General features: G+C 30.3%; 1 protein-coding gene across 16 annotated transcripts; it reads right to left on the bottom strand.

Annotated features, from left to right (window-relative positions):
* Window positions 1-614: 614 nt before the first annotated feature.
* Window positions 615-19401, bottom strand: LOC149885583 (UNC93-like protein MFSD11). Of its 16 annotated transcripts, none has more exons than XM_090093567.1 (18): window positions 19242-19397; window positions 18937-18985; window positions 17715-17730; window positions 17362-17469; window positions 16710-16789; window positions 16289-16385; window positions 11681-11736; window positions 8292-8392; window positions 8011-8054; window positions 4547-4602; window positions 4393-4458; window positions 4258-4302; window positions 4081-4158; window positions 1759-1927; window positions 1453-1516; window positions 1258-1329; window positions 1098-1166; window positions 615-1010 (listed from the first exon to the last, which is right to left on the bottom strand). In XM_090093567.1, exons 1-18 carry the CDS (start codon window positions 19338-19340, stop codon window positions 906-908), a joined length of 1374 nt encoding a protein of 457 aa, XP_089949693.1. In that variant the 5' UTR covers window positions 19341-19397; the 3' UTR covers window positions 615-905. The 16 variants fall into 16 exon arrangements, 11 of the variants coding, with proteins under 11 accessions (XP_089949693.1, XP_089949697.1, XP_089949699.1 ...); XM_090093571.1 differs by having other exon boundaries at window positions 19159-19358; XM_090093573.1 differs by having other exon boundaries at window positions 16368-16385; window positions 19159-19358.
* Between the last annotated feature and the right edge of the window lies 1 nt (window position 19402).

Raw genomic sequence — 19402 nt, 5'->3', positions numbered from 1 at the left:
CATTAAAAATAGTCCAATGTAAATTAGGGTGGAATGCAAGAGCCGAAATTAAGTCAAGTTCGACTTGAATTTCCAAGTTTGACTTCAGTTCATGTCCGCCTCTTGCATTCGGAAAATATTTTTGCTTTCTCAAGTCTGGTTTGAAGCCAGACTTGAAAAGCGGTTTATTTTAGGCTGTTTTCAAGTCTGACTTGAGTTGAAGTTCCCTTTATGCACTCGCTCAAGTCGCAGAATCATTTTTATCCCTTTACATAATGGTTTTAAACATTTATAACAATTAATCTGAAACCAACTTGTTTATTCAACTTTATTTATTGTTCAAGAGTTTATTTTTTTTAAATCAACTTATTATGCTTTGAAGAGGATTTTCTGTTCACTATCACATTTTTATAAAAAAAATTTAAATCTACTTAAAAATTAAATTTACAACTAAATGCAAAAGAGTAAAATTGTATGAAGTATATATTATATATTTTATATGAAGTATATATATATATGTTATAATAGTAAGAAAATCTGTTTTTTTATTTTAACAAAGTTAAGTATTTGCCTACAAAATCATTTCCTTATTTTCACTTAAAAATAACATTTTATTATTTTCACTCAAAAAATCATTTTACTTGTCCAAGTCAATAGGTTTTATTATTACCAAAGTAACACCAAGAAGATTTTTAATAAAAAAAACTAAGAAATCACAATGAAAATTAAAATATCTTTCTTCTAATTATTAAGCTTATCTTTGAAACACAATTTTTAAAATATATATAACAAAAAATATATAATACCAAAAAAACAAAAAAAAATACAAAAAATACAAAAAAATAGCAAATGATTATAAATAAGTTAACAGTAAGATAGTTTAACAACATTTTTAAAGTTCATTTTACTAGTTGTTCAGTTCAGACTTATTCTATAAAATCTTTATCATTCATCAGTGATAAATTTTTAAGCAACGCATGTTTTCGCTCCACCTTGATAAAGCTTGCTGTCCCAAAAAATGCTGCTATGACCTGCAATCATAAGAATAAGTAAAAAATGGTTACTTAATATAATTTTGAAAAATACAAAAAGATGCATTGAGGTAGAAAAATCCAAACCAGAATTAGCAGTTGATATTTAAGAGTAAAAACCAGACCATAAGCAAATGCAATGCCAGAACATAATGACTAGAAATAACAAAATGGAAAAACTTAAGTTTCAAGAGTGAGAAAAATCAATTTGCTGATGTTGCATAATAAGTCAAATACAATCACCAACCTGCAGACATATGTAAAGGGAAAACGCAGTAGAACTGTCATCGGCATAGACTGTTCCCAGTATGGAAATTATCTAGAAATTGATCAAATGGTTAACCATATCATTTAAATGCTTTTAAAAAATAGATTGAAAGTGTAAATATGCTCATGAATTAACAAAGATCTTTTAAACAAAAAAATAAAGCAAAACTCAAACCTGTGTGTTAAAATTACTGTCACCAAATCCAAGTAAAAAGGCACACAAACCATAAACATGTAAACTGTTTCAAAGTTAAAATAAACAAAACAGTTAGTGAGTAAACAAATAGTGAAAAATGCTCTATATAAATAAACACAAATACAAACATAAGAGTGAACACAAATACAGCACATTGAGTTTGATTGCATCTACAATATGTATTTAGTTTAAAAAACAAACCATTAAAACAGAACTCACATTATAAAAAAAAAATTTAGGCTCATAAGTAGAGTAGTAAAAACAGAAAACAAAATAATGACTTACTTATAATTAAGCCATGAATCTCCTTGCGTTGCTCTAAGGGTAGCTTCATCAGGTACATTGAGGTATATAAGATTAAAAGAAATAATGTGAATAATAAAACCCATTACAACTATTGGATAACGACCATGTCTGTTTGTGTGCTTACGGAATATGAAAAACAGCAGGCTACCTAAAAAAAAGACACCTCAGATTTGAAAGACTTTAATTGCACTTACTTTAAAACCCTTTTGAAGTGGACTCATTTACTTGCTACTTAATTAATGTTTCATACATATATATATATATATATATATATATATATATATATATATATATATATATATATATATATATATATATATATATATATATATATATATATATACACACCTTGTACAGTAAGTTTAAACGAACCTGTTTTTTTAACGTATATAATTCTTTTAAGAAATGATAACCCGATAAATTGATGAGATGTGGTCCGCATTTTTTATGTTTATTTATACCAATAGTTTAATTTAATGATTTAGAGAAGAAAAAAATGTAAGGATACCATAAAGGAGGTGAAGGGTGATGAGAAAATTAAAGGAGCAATTAAGTCCTTTCAATTTTTGGTAATAAAGTTTAAATGCACTTTGATTGGAAAACTCGTAACTTTTGTTAATTGAGTTTTTCTTGCAGTCTTTTGCATTTTTATCACTCAACAGCCTGTTCTTGTCAGCATATTGTATTTGCATCTTTACTCTTTTTTTATTCTGCAAAAAAAACTACGTCTACAATTTGATTCAACCTTCAGCAATTTTCAACTGATAAAACTTTATCAAAAGGTCATAAAACTTTATCAAAAGGTCATTTTCATGGGTAAAAGAGCTGTCTCATCGAAAATTAAATGGCAAGCCATTGGCATGCATAAAATGAAAATGAGCTATTGACAAATCAGCAAACACTTGAATATTTCTGAATTTAGTGTTTATACAACAATAAAAAAATTTACTTATCGACTGGTAGTGTCAATGATAAACCTTGAATTGGGCCCCCAAAAAAACTGTCAGCTCACAATGAAAATATGCTTTATACGCTTAGCAGATGCAACCCAAAAGCAGGAGTATCAGCTTTGAGTGCAGAAATCAATAGTTTGCCTGTAGAGAAAACAGTTAGTTGTACAACAATAAGTAAGTTATTACGCAAAAAAGAATTAAATTTGTTTCATCCTGTAAAAAACGATCGTCAACCGATCGCCTAAAACGAAAACAATGGTGCAAAGAGCGTTTAAATTATTCAGTGGAACAATGAAAAACAAGTATCTTTAGCAATGAGTCAAATTTTGAAATTATTAACAGAAAAAACAAGAGATTTGCTCGTCGCAAAAATACAGAAAAATATTTGTAGCAACACAAACACAGCCGTGTTCAAAAAGGTGGTGGCTCTGTCAGTATATGGGGATTCATATCAGGCTCAGGCGTTGGGTGTCATAAAATATATGAAGGAAGATTGAATCAATATGTGTATCGTGACATTTTGGAAAATTCGCTTATCACTAGTTGCGGTTTATTCCAGGCTGATCAAAACCGGTTATTTCAACAAGACAATGCTCCATGTCATACAGCACATTCAATTACCAATTATTTTGTTGAAAGTAATATTCGGCTCATGAAACCCGATCAAAAATTTATGTAATATTCGGCTCATGAAACCCGATCAAAAATTTATGTAGCTGCATGGATGGATTAACGACTAACAAAAAAGCAAATAACTAGGCACAAAATGCTTAAAAAAGAACTAACAAAATTGTGGCTTGAAACACCAATTGAGATGATTGAAAATCTTATTGAATCAATGTCAAGGTGATTATGAGCATCTATCAAAAATAACGGGGGTCATATCCCATAAAAACATATTTCCATAACAAAAAATTAATAAGTGCGTTTAAACTTTATTGCACTTTCTTCTCATCAACTTTTTGATTATTTCTGTTTGATATTACATTTCAGAAAAGATTTTGTTTTTTTCTTTCAAAGCTGTGTTTTTTTCTTAATAACTGGCTAAGAAGAAAAAAAACAAAAAACGAAGACCTTGCGTCAGATTTTCTCTTTGCACCAGTCCACATTTACCATAACATACAAAAAAACAAGTGTGTTTAAACTTTCTGTACAAGGTGTGTGTGTGTGTGTGTGTGTGTGTGTGTGTGTGTGTGTGTGTGTGTGTGTGTGTGTGTGTGTGTGTGTGTATATATATATGTTTCAAAAAAACAAACATGTTTTTTTTTAAATTGATTGCTTAAGTATAGGCCTTTATCTTCTCAATTAAGATCAAAATACAAATAACAAAGAAAACTATTATTCTCACCCGAAATCTCTCCACATCCTATTAGAATTCCCATAAGACCAACCTGTCTGTGTGAATCATGCAAATTACTGGTATTACCTAATATAGTAAAAATGATAAAGCAGAATACTCAATAATATAAATTTAAAAACAAATAATGACTGAAGAACAACAGAAGAAAGATATGAAACCACCTACTAATGCTTGTTCCATAAACACCAGTTAAAAATGCCAATTCAAATCCTAAAGCAGTAAGTAGAATATGATATAATGTCAACATCAAAATTGTTAAACAGGTTATTAAGTAGAAGTACAAATATCATAAAAGTTTACCAGAATATGATGCAGTCACCGAAAGTAGCATCATATCTTTTGTAAAAAGGAGCTTAAATGAATTTACTATAAAATAATCATGGTATTAGCTTTTTACAATGCAATTTACAGAAACAATCAATTTCAGAAAGTAGAGCTTTGAAATAAAACTTACAAAAACTAAAAAAGAATTTATTTGGGTCTTTGCGTAAATTGCTTGATGGTTGAGAGCTAAATGCACAAATGTGAGCAATCAACATACAATTAAGAGTAAAGAGAAAATTAACTGAGTGATCTACAGTAAGGTGTCCTAGAAAAGATTTTTTTTAAGAATGTTGATGCATACCTTCCTCAAATTTTCTATTGGGCCTTACGATACTATCTACAAATTTATAGTGAATCAAAATAACAATTTTGAGTCTCCCAAGGGTCATGAAGCTTCAGAAATAAAGGTATAAATTGTATTCAATATACCTGAATTAATACATTTTTTGGCATCAACTGTTGTTGATGGCAAAAAAGTATCTCGAATTTTACCAAAAGCCTAGAATGGACTGCATTGGAGCCCACCAACATAAAAACTGTTTGGCATGATAAACAGTTATCTGAATGCAAAGAATTATTACTCAAGCAGGCAGCAGAATATCAGGGCAGGCCAGCAACTGCAGAAGTTGAAGGAAGAAACTCATGTGTCAATTCCTCTTTAACAGATAAATCCTCATCAAAAGAATTTTTTGCTAAACCTCCTGTAACTCCAAGTATAATTTAACCACTTAAAAATACTACATGTAATTACTGTAATAACTCAGAAAGTGTCCACAACATTAGCCAGGTCAAATGTAAGTGTTCATAAGCCAACAATAATACTAGCATCTATGTTCAACCAAATGGGTTGCTCCACATCTTCAGCTACTTTTAAAAGTAAAGTTCACCAAAAATGACAGAAACTTGACATCAAACTGCCAAATAGATAAGAGATAACTTTCAAGCCTCCAAAATTATCATGCACTAGAATGGCAAGCTGCTGACCAAGAGAAGATACTCTGCAATTAAATAAATCACCATTTTTGGTTTCTTCTCTTATTGATCAAAGCACAAAACTTCTTAGTGTGCCAAAGATGGCCTCAGGCTCAGGAAAAACAGCTATGGTGGCAGTTCTGAAACATTTGATGTCAAGGAAATGCAATGCACTTGTGATTAGCATGTGCTTTGTACACTTTTAGCCAAAACTATTGGTCCCAGCTTGCTGCAGATAGTTTGTCACCATCACATTTTTAAAATGCTTTTATCTGATGCTTTTGGAGTTTCTTTTGGTCAATTACTGGTCCTGAGATCTTGGTTTTTATAGGATTCAAAGAAATATGGTTCAATCAGATCCACCATCAATCAGAGCCAACTGCAACACCAATAATCACTGATTGTAAAATCCTTAATACATTAATTGCAGGTCGACTTCACATAAGCCATCCAAGAGATGACTATAAAGAAATTCTCTAACTAGCTGCAGGTCTGGTTGGGTTGGATGTGTTGACAATACTTTGGAAACCTGGTTCTCTTCACAAAGTATATTAGATGGGCAAAGCCATCTTCAAGATGAAAATAAAATTGCTTTTTAATGGCAACAAACAGGTTATGAAGCCAACAGCTCATAAACAACAGATAATCTGGCAAACCAACGGATTTGTAGTTAGAAACTACTTTCACTCATGGTTCACATCTTGAGTAGTTGTTGATTTATCATTTAATGATATTCAACTCATTCAAAGTCTCGATAACTACAAGAAATGTTGCTTTGTAGACTGTTGGTCTGAAGATAATGGTGAAGTCCTTGTGAAACTTAAGCCCAGAGCTGGCAACCCTCTCTTTGTTTTCTTGGTACCTCTCTTGTCAGGGAAATACATAACTTGTGCTAGTGCTTGTGAAATGATCGAGGACTGCATCTACTTAAGACTCTACCCCATGCAGTGCAGGAACTATCTATCTCTACAAGTTTTTTCAAAAACATTATCAATAATGACAGTTTTCTAAAAAATTCAGTTGTAAAGTAGACTGAAAGCCAATCATACAAGTCTGCATCTGACTTGGTTAATAATTTAGCCTGTGGTAATGATTGTGTCAAATATTGTATTGCTCTTATACAGAACTTCAAAGCCACAGTAACAAAAAACTGAGATCAAAAATAGTATCTTTTGGAAGTGACTATGCAAAGTGTAATTGTAGCAATCTTTTACACATTTAGAACAGCTGTTTTGCAGTACTGAGCATATGTTATCATTAGGACATTGCCTATTTTCAAAACTTTAAAAATAAATACAGTAATACAGTTTAGAAAAATGTCAATGTTTTATAATAATGAAAGTGTACTTTAATTATTGCATTTGTGTCATTGTATTTAGTGCTAAAACTTTGTATTTAAGCCATGGAAACAGTGAATTGATAATTAAGCATTTTAATTCAATAATTTTGCATGTACAAAGCTTGTGTTTTGCTACATCCAGTGGAGAATAAATGTAACACACCTTTGAAACCTACTGATAAAAACTGGTCTAATGGTGATAATCTAGAGAAGGATAATCTTGAGAAGAGTAATCCAGAAAAGAAGAAGAGTTTGTAGAAAAGATCAGAAAACTATCACAAATTGAATGTAATATTCACCAATTTGTAAGAAGTTCATGAAGCTTGGGACTAAATCTCAACTAATTGAAGTAAAAAAAACTGACTCTTCAATTAAGACACAGGGCAAACTTTTAAGGGCCTATGCTTAACATATTTCAAAAAAAAAACTCTTGCTAACTTTGGGAAACCCTAAAGTCATTTTTTCTTCTTTCGTTGTTAGTCAGTTTTAAATTTTAACACAAGACATTTTACATGAAGATCTTACTTTATTTTTACTAAGATTTAAAAAAATGATAAAAAAAACATCAGGTTTGATTTTAATGAGTTACAAATATAAAACAAGAATTAAGATTGACTTTCGTTGAGTACTAAAAACTTTAACTTACACAAACCTTACTTTAAGACATCTTTGTTAAAACCATTGCAATGGTTTTACTTTTTTTTTTTAAATGGTTTTGCAATGGTTTCACTTTCTTTTTTTTTTTTTAATGAAAGCTTTGAAAAAATATCTTATTTTATATTGTTTCAGCTTTTAAAACTAAGTTTTAAAAGTTATAAAACAATATAAAATAAGATATTTTTTCAAAGCTTTCATTAAAAAAAAAAAAACGCAAGTCAAAGAACTTTAAAAAGCGAATAGTAATAAAACACATAATTTCAAAAAGGTGTCATGTCATGGCATACAAGCAATCCTATGATAAAATATCTTGGCTATGATATTATTAATATTTATACCCTGGCTATGGTATAGATAATAATGTCGTTGTGAATTATAAATTTTTACAAACACTTACATAAGTAATCAAGCTGAAGTAAAACATGAAAATAGTTGAAATAATTTGTTGAGAATTTTAAATCCCGACTTTTTCCAGGTTTTTTTTAGTTTTTTTGAGTTTTTACAAAGCGGTTTTTATCTTAACCTGCTGTGCTATTGATAACAAACAAAAAAAACTTTTTGAATTTTACTTTTTAATAAAAGAAGATGGCTGGTAAAAACAACATGGCTGGTAAAAAAGAACTAACCTTTCCTTTGGAGTAAAACTATCATTTTTGAAATCTCTCTCCATCTAAAATAAAATTCATAAGTTACTTTTTGAATTTGAGTTTCTTAAAGTTTGCTAAATTTGTCATTATATGGAATTTATATGAAGTTTTAACATTTTATATACTTTAAACTTGTTTACTTGTTATTAAAACTGTTGTAAAAATTTTGTAATTAGCTAAACATTATATTTCGGTGAAAAAATGTTCTTGATTAGTTAATTATTTTATTTCTTTGAATAAGCATGTTATTAACCACATACCTCATTTCTCTCAGGTGGTTTGCGCAAGAGAAAAAGAGCTAATGTTCCAATGCCAGAACACACAGTTAACACTGTGTACAAAACTATTCTGCTATGATCGGCTTAAAATAAGAAAATTTTTATTTTAAAACAATAGTGAAAACAAATTATGAACAAAAAATGTTTAAACTTTTTTTTTGTAAATTTGACCAAAGCACAGTAGGGTAAAACCTTTGCAAACTAGTTATTGTCAAATCTATCTCTGTGTGCTGCTGTGTGCAGATTTAGATCTAATATTGTAACTAAAAGTGAAAGATCTGCAATATTGTGAAGATTCTACAAAAACAAAAACTTGGTACTTACAGTCAATAAAAATTCATCAAAAAGAACAACTACAGTGCAAATAGCTACACTATTTTCGTAAGCTAGGGAGAGTTATTTAACTAATGTAACGAGAAGATGTAAGCCAATAACTCATAACAAATAAAAACTGCTTTTTAAAAAAATCTTTGGGTAAATATCATCATCTGGACATCAAAGACAATTGAGCTGTAAACTTGTTACATATATTGTGTAAACTATATGTCAAATAGTCACAACTACATAGATTACATAGAACAACTACAGTGCAAACAGCTACATTATTATTGCCATAAACAAAGTCAACAAACTAAAAGTAATGAGAGGAATTAACTTAGCGAATAATAGCAATAATAGCTCATCATAGATATAAACTGCTTTTCAAACAAATCTTTACATAAACAACATCATCTGGACATCAAGGACAATAAAAAAAACTGTAATAAAAACTGTAAAGCTGTAAACTTGGTTCACATATTAGGTAAACCATATGTCTGTATGGTAAAGCTGCAAAAATTTGTCCATTTGCTAACAAATAGGACATACTGTATTAAAGGTTTCTTCCAGCAGTTCAGAAGCTTCTGGAAGTACGTTTAGTATAATAATGCTAGGATTCTTGCTTCTGCAGCTTCTTCTGCTTCATGTTGAAATGATAGGATTGTATCTAACCATTAAAACTCAACATGACAGTCAAACAATGCATCAGTTCAATGAGGCACACTTTGAGAATCACAAAGGCAAAAGTTAAATTTTAAATAGAATTTAAGTCGTTCTCTGCATCAAGGGAAGAATTCCTTAACTCTTTAAACATTTTAGTTTCTTGATCTTAAAAGTTGTTTTTAACTGTTTTATATTTATTCTATATTTTTGTAGCATTTTTTCATATAGAAAAAATGGTTTTACAGCTCATAAAACATTATGTAAATCTTTAAATCCTATTTATTCAAAGGGACACATAGTGCTCATTTCCGGTATGTAGTTTTCAATTGTTACCAAGAGTTTTCACTTTTTCTTTTTCACTTTTTTAAAAATATGATTTTAGTTTTGATTTTAGCGCTTGTTTTTCATTAGTTAAATTTGAATTTAATCAATAATGAATAAATAAAAAAAAAAAAGAAGAATTAATTGCAATTACTGCAATTGATGATAACAACAAAGAATTATTGTGTTGAAGAACTATATTAGAATGTAGAATGCTGAAAAATGTTCATATCACAACAACTTTTATCCAAGTTAATGTATTGAAAGGCACATGTGAAATCCACTAAACCATTAACCAAACACAGCAAAAAAAAAAAATGTTATGCACTTCTTTTTTCTTTTCACATTGAATTGGATACATCTTCAACTAAGGTCAGTAAATTGCATGTGGTTTTTTAGTTGAGGATGTTTTCACTGTTCTTGTTGCTCTTATTTTAGTTTTAACTCAAAAAAACTTTATTTAAAGGACCATGGTACACCGCATTAACATACTCAATTGAATTAAGCTCACAAACCATGTCTGTAGTACCCAGCAAAAAGATATGCAAATCATGCATTAAAGAAGCATTGCAAGTCATCAACTCCAATAAAGAGTATGACCCACTTTAACCTCTAATTTCTAAAAATTCCTAAAATGAATGGTGCAGACATACGCTTATCATCTGAAACCAATTACTGTCATGCAAAATCAACACCATCTAAATGATCTGTAAGCAAAAAAGAAAACTTGTAAAGGTTTAAGCAGCCTCTAAATAACTTCGTGCAGATGTATTTTTGTATTGATGTCATTACTTTACTTCAAAAGAATATTTTAGAGATAAAACTACAAAGTTAAAAAAACTGTAAGTCAAATAAATTTGACACAGCTTACTAAAGGTAATTATTTTACAATGCGTGTGAAGCTTTTCCTGTAACAAAACACAAAATATTGCAATCAAGAGAGCTGCTTAAAGAACAAGTATTACTTGGAGTTCCAAATAGATTTAATCAGGCTTTTGGTATATTGATTTTACTACTTTTAGTGTGTTTATGATTCATTATTATTCTGCTTGTTTAACTGTTGAGTCTTTCAAAGATTGCTTCACATTCATCATTTAAAGAGACTTTTCCAGAGCAGGAGGGTAACCAAGACATCAATTATAATCAATTTGTGCATGCAGATTGCTGTTCACTTATCACTATAGCTGTTTAAATGTATGATTTGTTGATATAGTTTGCAATAGATTGCAAGATTTGACTTCTTGTTTTTATATTTCAATACTACAAGCTCAACATTTATAACAAAGAAACTAAATTATTTACAATGAAACAGTTAAATCACTAGGTGATTGCAGAGAAATACAGCTTTATAGTCAAAAATGACATCAACAGTTTTAATTGGAATAACCTTCAGTGGCAGCAATGAAATTGTATAGCAGCAATCAAATTGTATAGCTATAATGAAAAACAAACAGCCGTTTGTTTTTCACTATAGCTATACAATTTCATAGTTGCTATGCAATATCATTGTTGTTATGCAATCATGAACAAACGTTACACTCCTCTATGAAATAAAACAACACCTATCTATGAAAATATTACTACTACTATACTGTTCTGGTGTCCCTAAATATAAAAGAAAAAGTTTTACGCCTAGATTGGTTGTAGTAAAGTAAACATGCTAAATAAGGTAATACATTTTAAAATAATATTACTTTCTACAGTGTAAAAATGGCTCTCACCAACTGTGCAATATTTTTTCTTTAAGTTTAAAACACTGCCTCACTTACTATGTCCACTGGAACATTAAAATATTCATTATATACTACTCTGGAATGTTTGAAATTGAAAAACCTTCACTTTGGATTTTCTCAAAGGAAATGCCAATCACCATTATTAATTTATTAAGGATCTGAATAATTAACAAAAATCTAATTAAATACTAGTTAAAGAACAGGCCTCTATGTTTCTACATTGAAGTGGACAACAGCAGCTCAGTTTTTCACAACAAACTTTGTTAAAATCAATTTTGATGGGGAACAGAATTTACTTTTACTCTTTTACATTCACTAAAAATTTAATAAACTTACTAATATTGACTTCCCCCTTAAAGTGGAAATAAACAAACAAATTGCCAAACAGCATGCTATAAATGTGAAATTTTCAAATACTTACAATCTATATATAAATCTACATATTTATAAAATGTATATACAATTAAATATTTACAAAGTCATATTAACAGAAATCCCTTTAAAAATATGATAAAATAATAGTATGATAACAAACAACAAAGTTCATAAAAAAGATCAATAATTATTTTGTCTTTTCCTACAGCATTACACTAAACCATTGAGAAACAAAGTTTTATTCCCAGCTTTAAGGTTTAATTATCATTAAAACTAAATATGATATTTAACTTTTTGCATTTTCTAACTTATTAGTTATCCTTCTAATTAATCAGTAAACTAAAATCCCAACTAAAGATAGCTTTTTTAATTAAACTAGTTTTAACCTTTATACCTTTAATAAGAATGTGTCAATTTTTACTCAAAATATATCCAGCAACTATAAAAAAAGCAGTTTTTTCATTTTCTGTCTAATTGCAAACTATTTAACAAAACTGACCTGAAGATAGGATTTAAACAATTATTACAATTCCTCCATTAACTGAATTCCAAAAAGAGAGTTATGATCAGAAGAAAAAAACAAAAGCTCAACAAAGGTTGAAAATAAAAAACCAAGCAAAGATCAGGTTCAACTGGAATATGGTTTGCATGAGTTACAACAGCAAGAAGACTTTTCAATTTCTCAGTTTATTTCAATATCAGATTGTCTCTTTCTCACAGAGAACACAACCTTGCAATTTTAGATCTGCTTTACTCATTAAAAAACTGTCTTTACAAAAATTTTGCGCTCAATTTACACTCTAGAGATTACTTTAAATAAGCTCATTAAAAACTGCTCATACTATATTTAGAATATTTCAAAGAAACTACGTCAATCAAATCTGATCACAATCAAGACCAACAACCTCAGAGTTTCTGAGGGGTATTTGTGGTTCTCCATTGCTCCTATGCAGGGGCACTTTGATTTCCCAGACCTCTTTGCCAGTCTCCAGATGATTTGCATCCTTGCTTACCGGTGTGGTTTCCATATATTTGCCAAAACTTTATTACCAACCTCTATTTCCACATCTTTCTTATCTTTTATTTGAATTTGCTACGTTTCTCTTCTTGGTCTGAAGTGCTTCAAGTAGCGTTGCATACCTTCTGCTTCAACTACTTGTTCTGATTTATTCTGAATAATGGTGCTTGGACGCCATTTCTTTACACACTGTGTCCCGGGTGGCATCAGCCACACACTCTTGCCAACTCATGAGTTTTCAAGTACGTTCATTGACAACTTACCCTTTCCATCCAATCCTTTGACCCTTTCGGCATACTTGTACAATTTACTCATAGGACTCGATCCCTTTTTGTCATTTGAGACATTTTACCAATAAATACTCACTGATATGGAAATATTTGATCGTTTTGCTACTCTCTTGACAGTTTGGTGGTTTCTCTCAATGATGCCATTCCCTGAAGGACAGTAAGAGGCTCTAAGTTTCAATCGCACACCCTAACTTTCAAGAAATCTTCTAGCCTCTTCACTTCTAAATGCAGTGTCATTGTCCGTCAATATTTCTTCTGGTACACCTCTTTCACAAAATATGGACTGCATGTGTCTAATTACTGCGATGCTTCCCTGTAAGTATGGCAGTTGACGCCACAGTGTGAATCTTGAAGGCCCAGTCGATCAAGCTCAAATAACTTTCCCCTCTATAATGAATGATATCCATGCCTAATCTTGCCCAATTTTTGTTTACTTCTTACTCCCCGTGCATCGACGCAACGGTTGCTGGATCTATAGATTGGCATGGTTCGCACCCCCAAATTACTTTTTGTACATCTTCCTTTGTTGCAGTTGGGAACTTTTTCTGAACAAAGTGCAAAGTTCTTCTAACTCCAAAGCATTCAGTTTGCTTGTGTATTTTGAATATTGATTCTCTATCTATCAACGCAAAACTGGCAAAATTCGCAAGATCGCTAAGTTTTAAATTCTCATACACCGACCAGGTATTCTAGTTAGTGAGTCAGCCAAGTGTCTTTCAACGATATCAGACATACGTTGACCTCCAAGTTATAGTCATCAACCAACTCCCAGAACAAGTTCACTCTTCGCTGTATAAGTAGTTCAGCTGGCGCTTTTGAGCTCAGTCTGGATTTTACGGTTACAGCATCAGAAATCAAGTGAAAAACCGTTACGGAGTCTTTGAACAACTGGAGTTTGTTGAGCTTCCATGCCAAAGCCATGTTAACACCACGTAGTACAGCGTCCAGCTCTGCCATGTTTATGTAAACTTCAGATCTTTCTTTATGCAACAATGTTGCATCTTCAACGGTGACTTCTCCAATTTGGACAAGAACTCCTAATGCCAAAGAGCCAGCATCAAAAAACCATAGTTTACCCTCATCATATGCACTTCCTATTCTCTACAAGCAGGGTCATTTTCCCCTGCCGTCTTCGACACTTCTTCCAGCACACACCTTACCACGATATCACAGACCTCATCATCCCACCCATTTATCAAAGAAACTACCTTCGGCCTAATAATGCTGCAAACAACGCACAACCAACCGCACACCAGCAAGTGACTCACGAACTTCCCACATGAAGAAAACTGTCCTCCTCAAAAACTTTCGCGAAATCCCTTCCAGCCGATTGCCTATCCACCACATTAATTTTCCCCCAACCTTCTTAAGGACGAATCTGAGCACTTGTGCCCCACTACCATCAATCCTTTTGCAATCCTTACTTTTTAAGCCGTACTTAGAAAAATGTTTTCTAACGTACTCCTTGTTAACCACATTTTCATCAACAAAAATATTATCTATGTATGTCGATGTCCCTTTTTTCACTTTGTCATCTTGTTCAATGATGGCGCTCACTAATGATTTCATGATAATCAGTGCCACATTAAGTCCAAAGCCAAATTGTGTCAAACAATACCATTTGCTCTTAAACATCACCGTTTGATATGGCCATAGTGTCTCATCCGCTTTCAGCTGGAGATATGCTTTTTGCAAGTTGATAATTGCTGGGTTGTTACATATTCGTGTGAATGCCTCGATGAACCTATTAGTTTCTCTCCAGTCTAGCACCGGCTGAACTTTGTTTTTATTATGGTAGCTGGCCCTTCAGCAGTCCCATCGTATGTTCATCATATTCCTGTAACCATCCTTGCTTTATTCACTCCCGTAATCTTGCTTAACGTCTTTCGGAACCACGTAATGGGCTACTGTATTCGCAAATAAATTAGGATCATCCCTGTTTATCCATATCCATCTGACTGCCCAGTCCACTCCATCGAACACTGCTTCGTGGTCCAGTTTCTTACTTTCAAGTCATGTTTCTTCGTTTTTTATGGTAAGAATGGTAAGCCCTACTAGCAACCATATTGAACTCATTCCAAGCATTACATCTGCTCCAAAAAGCCGAAAGCTCGCCACAAAAATCTGGTCACGTGTGCAGACATCGCCAACCTCAAGGGAAACCGTTGCCGTTCCTACACATTTTTGAACTTTGCATGTTGAAACCTTTACATTGCTCGATCGCTCCAGTCGATCGTTCGAAACTAGTTTTTAAAAAAAATTTGTATCCAGTATCAACAATAGCTCTCGCGCTTCTTCCATCCACCTTGATTTGAGTGAAAGGCTTGCAAAAATACATCATCAATTTTACTCGCATATTTCTTGTCTTCTACTCCCAAGGCATCGTAGACTGTGTAACCATCACTTTGCAACAAGACAGGAAAGAGCACTGTCAACTCAACGTCTTGCATCTTCGCAATCACTTTGGTTCACTGCAACCAAGTTGCAGCATCGGACGTACCATTGTATTTTTTGAAGATATCCGAAATTTTCAGAGATGACTCCATCACGCCCGGCTAGCTTGTAGCTTTCTCACAGAGAACACAACGTTGCAATTTTAGATCTTCTTTACTCATTAAAAACTATCTTTACAAAAATTTTGCACTCAATTTATACTTAACAGATTACCTCAAATAAGCTCATTAAAAAACCGCTCAAACTATTTACATTTATTTACAAATTATTTTAAACTTTTTAAACTTTTTACATTTATTTACATTATTTACAAACTATTTACAATATTTCAAGGAAACTACGTCAATCAAATCTGCTTTACGTAGTTTCCTCCACACAATTCAATTACACAGATACCTTGAAATACACTCTCAACAACAAACTCAAGCATTAGTCGAAAAAATGACAATAACTTTAAAATAAACAATAACTTTAAAATAAACAACTTTAAAATAAACAGCAAAAATCTCTGGTCTTGCCTTGCCAAACAACTTATGAAAGTGAAACCTTGTTTAATCAAATAACAAATTGAAATTTTAAACAGAGTCAGTATAAAAAACTCACTAGTTATCACAAATATTATTGAACACTGGCATAGAATTTTGTCAATTCAATCTTATTGACTAATTTTAAAGATTATTGGAAACATCAAGAAAACTACCTCTAATTCAAGACAAAAAAGTACTTTATATGTAAATATTTTTTTATATGTAAATATTTTTACTAATTAAAAGTAAAATAGTACTTTTTATGTAAAAAAATGGTAACCTGCATTGATATAAAGCCCAGAATATACTAGTGTTTCTATTTATTGTTTCAGCATCAGAGTTTAATGTTAGAAAATTACCTTGACCAGTCCATAGCACTGTAAAAAAAGATTAAATAGAAAATAAAACCTTTCTGCAAGAGTTTAGAAAACTAAGGATGTCTGTATTTTCTAGAAAATATAAAGAGTTTAGCACCTTGAAGAGAAACCATGCTTTTAAAAATGCGTTTTTTTTTTTTTTTTGTAATCAAACTTTTTTCATTTTTTAACTAGTTGAAAACATAACAATATTTACCAAACTTATATAATTATATGAAATAACACTAAAAATGTTACAAAGTAGAATAATAAGAAAAAAATTAATACAAACATTTAACATTTAGTGGCATTATAAAAGTCTACTAAATAAATCTAAATTCTTACTGGCTGCTCCAATTCCCATCAAAAATGATGCAATATACAATGTTGCCACAATTGGATAAATGATTGAAGCTATGAATAAGCTAACAGAAAGAAATGCAAAAATCAAAAAAACCATGGACATTAACTTTATACTACTAAATATAATAACATAATATAATAATAAGATAATAAGAAAACTGATATTTCAAAAGTAAAATAACAATAAATCACTTAACATATCATTTTTTGTTATGTTCAAAAGTAAAATAACAATAGCAAGTAGATACTACTAGTAACCAGTAACTAACGTGCGTGTAATTGATTCGTAGAATTTATAAAACAAGAATTTATAAAACAAGAATTTATAAAACAAGAATTTATAAAACAAGAATTTATAAAACAATTTATAAAACAATGTACCCAAATGATACTTAAACAGAAAAACGACAATTACAAGCATGAGTCACCTGTATATCATATAACACAGTTCTTATTTTTAGACATGATTTATTCTAAACATATTTGCATGTTAACATTATTCTACGAATCAATTACATGCACGTTAGTATCTACTTGTAACTGCTGTAGTTTGTGTCACATTAAAAAAGAAAAACTTTTAAAAAATAAAGTAAAAAAGTAAAGTGAAAATCTGTTCCAAAAAAACATATAATACCAATAAGTTATTGCCCCACAAATCATTGCTACACGTGGTCCAAAATAATGAATAAATGAAGGTGAAATAAAATTGGCGAGAGCAAACACTATGTAGTTTATTCCTAAACTAAAAGGTATAAATATTTTTCTATTATTAAAAAGATAAATAAAAAATATAACTAACTTGAATCATTTATACTTTTAACTCAATAAAATATATTTGAGGACTTCATTTAGGAAGTATTTGACAAGTAAAAAGCATTTGATAAAAATATTATTTTTTCTAATTTTTCAAAATATCATTGCAAAATATTTTTCAATATAATACATTTCTTTCAAAATCAACAAAGAAAAATTTGAAAAAATACTAACCTGATGTACCCTGTATCTATAAAATAAGAAAAAAAAAAAAAGAAATTTATATATATATATATATATATATATATATATATATATATATATATATATATATATATATATATATATATATATATATATAGGTTAAATCGTATTTTATGTACGTAAACTAAAACAGTGAAAAGCGCAACTTTGCGTATTTAATGGAAAAGCGCATAATTATGCAATAATTATGCAACAATTCTAAAGGCCTAAAATATGTTTTTAAATTACGTTCTTTGAGTACTTCTACGATAAAAGTTCTTCATTATCATTTTCTTAAATTTTATCTTTTTTTTTTCTTTTTTTCTTTTAATTTATTCAAACTAGGTAAGTTAATATGACTAGTTTAAGAAATTCATTTAAAATTAAAGCCTTGTTTGCGACTGAACTTTCATCTGATAAAAGATGAGGTATTGTAGTGTTTTAAGTTCTCCAGCAACTGCCTTGCAAACTGCTCACTCCTCTCCAGAGAAAAGCCAGAAGAACGTCAACCCTGAGATTGCCTCCCTTTTGAAGAGCGGGCGAGAAAAAAAAAGAACAGCATTAGTTTAATACAAGCACACCGGTCTAGGCCAGCCTCATTTGACCTTAGCCATTAGGTCTGATAAAAGACGATCTAATGTGGTAAGATTGTATATTAAAAAGATAATGAACCTAACTCATTATCTGGAACAATAATACAAGATGCTTGAGGTCTTGGCATTTTACAGTTTTTTAAATAAAAGACACTTATTCCCATTTTACAAATATTTTCAATTTAAAACTTTTCTTTAAAATAAAATTAAAAATTTTGTGAAATTCTTAATTATGCAAGCTCTTTTGTTTAAAAATAATCCGAAAAACAAAAGAACTTTTTAATTACTTTGTATTAGGTAATGAAAAAGTTGCGCTTTTTACTGTTTTAGTTTACGTACGTAAAATACGATTCAAATATATATATATATATATATATATATATATATATATATATATATATATATATATATATATATATATATATATATATATATATATATATATATATATATATATATATATATATAGGAGGAAGTAGTAAACAAGTAAAAAACTAACAGTGTTTTATTTACAGAACTTATGTAAGATATTGCAAAAAATTTAGAAAAAAAATCAACATAAGGAAAGAGACTGTAAGTCTTAAGATACTTTGTATGCTAAATCTTTGTTAAAAATTTACTGTTAAAGATATGCTTCCCATCTCTCACCACATTATTCAAAACAGATGTCTAAGAAAGTAAGAGAAATTTATATTTTAGGAGCAATAATTAAATAAACTTAAAAGAGTAAATACTTTTTAGAACAAAAAAATATATTAGCTTCTTGTCATAAAATGATAAAAAGACACGATAAAAAATGTTTTGGGTGATAAATATAACATTTTAAGGATTTATAATTATACTTTTTGTCCATAGTAATTTTAGTAAGCTAATGGCACGAGCGCCTTTTAACGCTATAATAGGACATATTTTTTAAATTGCATACTTGAACATTTCCATTCGTAAAGAACGCAGTGAATATTAACATAAAACATACTCCATTTATAACGACATTATACAGTCTCACACTCTCTCTGCTCGCCATATTTGTTGTTTATTTCGAGTAGGTACAAACGGCGGGGCGGGGCGGATCAGCGGAGCGGATCA

This window comes from Hydra viridissima, unplaced genomic scaffold, assembly GCF_058129835.1.
Source record: "Hydra viridissima isolate aposymbiotic clone 2 unplaced genomic scaffold, HvirCarnegie_v1 scaffold_7, whole genome shotgun sequence".
NCBI classification, from domain to species: Eukaryota; Metazoa; Cnidaria; class Hydrozoa; order Anthoathecata; family Hydridae; genus Hydra; species Hydra viridissima.
This window is presented reverse-complemented; position numbering and strand designations above follow the sequence as displayed.

Coding starts and splice junctions, on each gene's coding strand:
- LOC149885583 (XM_090093567.1), bottom strand. CDS start 19,340: ATGGCGAGCAGAGAGAGTGTGAGACTGTATAATGTCGTTATAAATGGA. Junction 11,737..16,288: donor TGGGCTTTATATCAATGCAG/GTTACCATTTTT, acceptor TCACATTTATAG/CATGCTGTTTGGCAATTTGT. Junction 4,159..4,257: donor TGTTTATGGAACAAGCATTA/GTAGGTGGTTTC, acceptor TTACTATATTAG/GTAATACCAGTAATTTGCAT.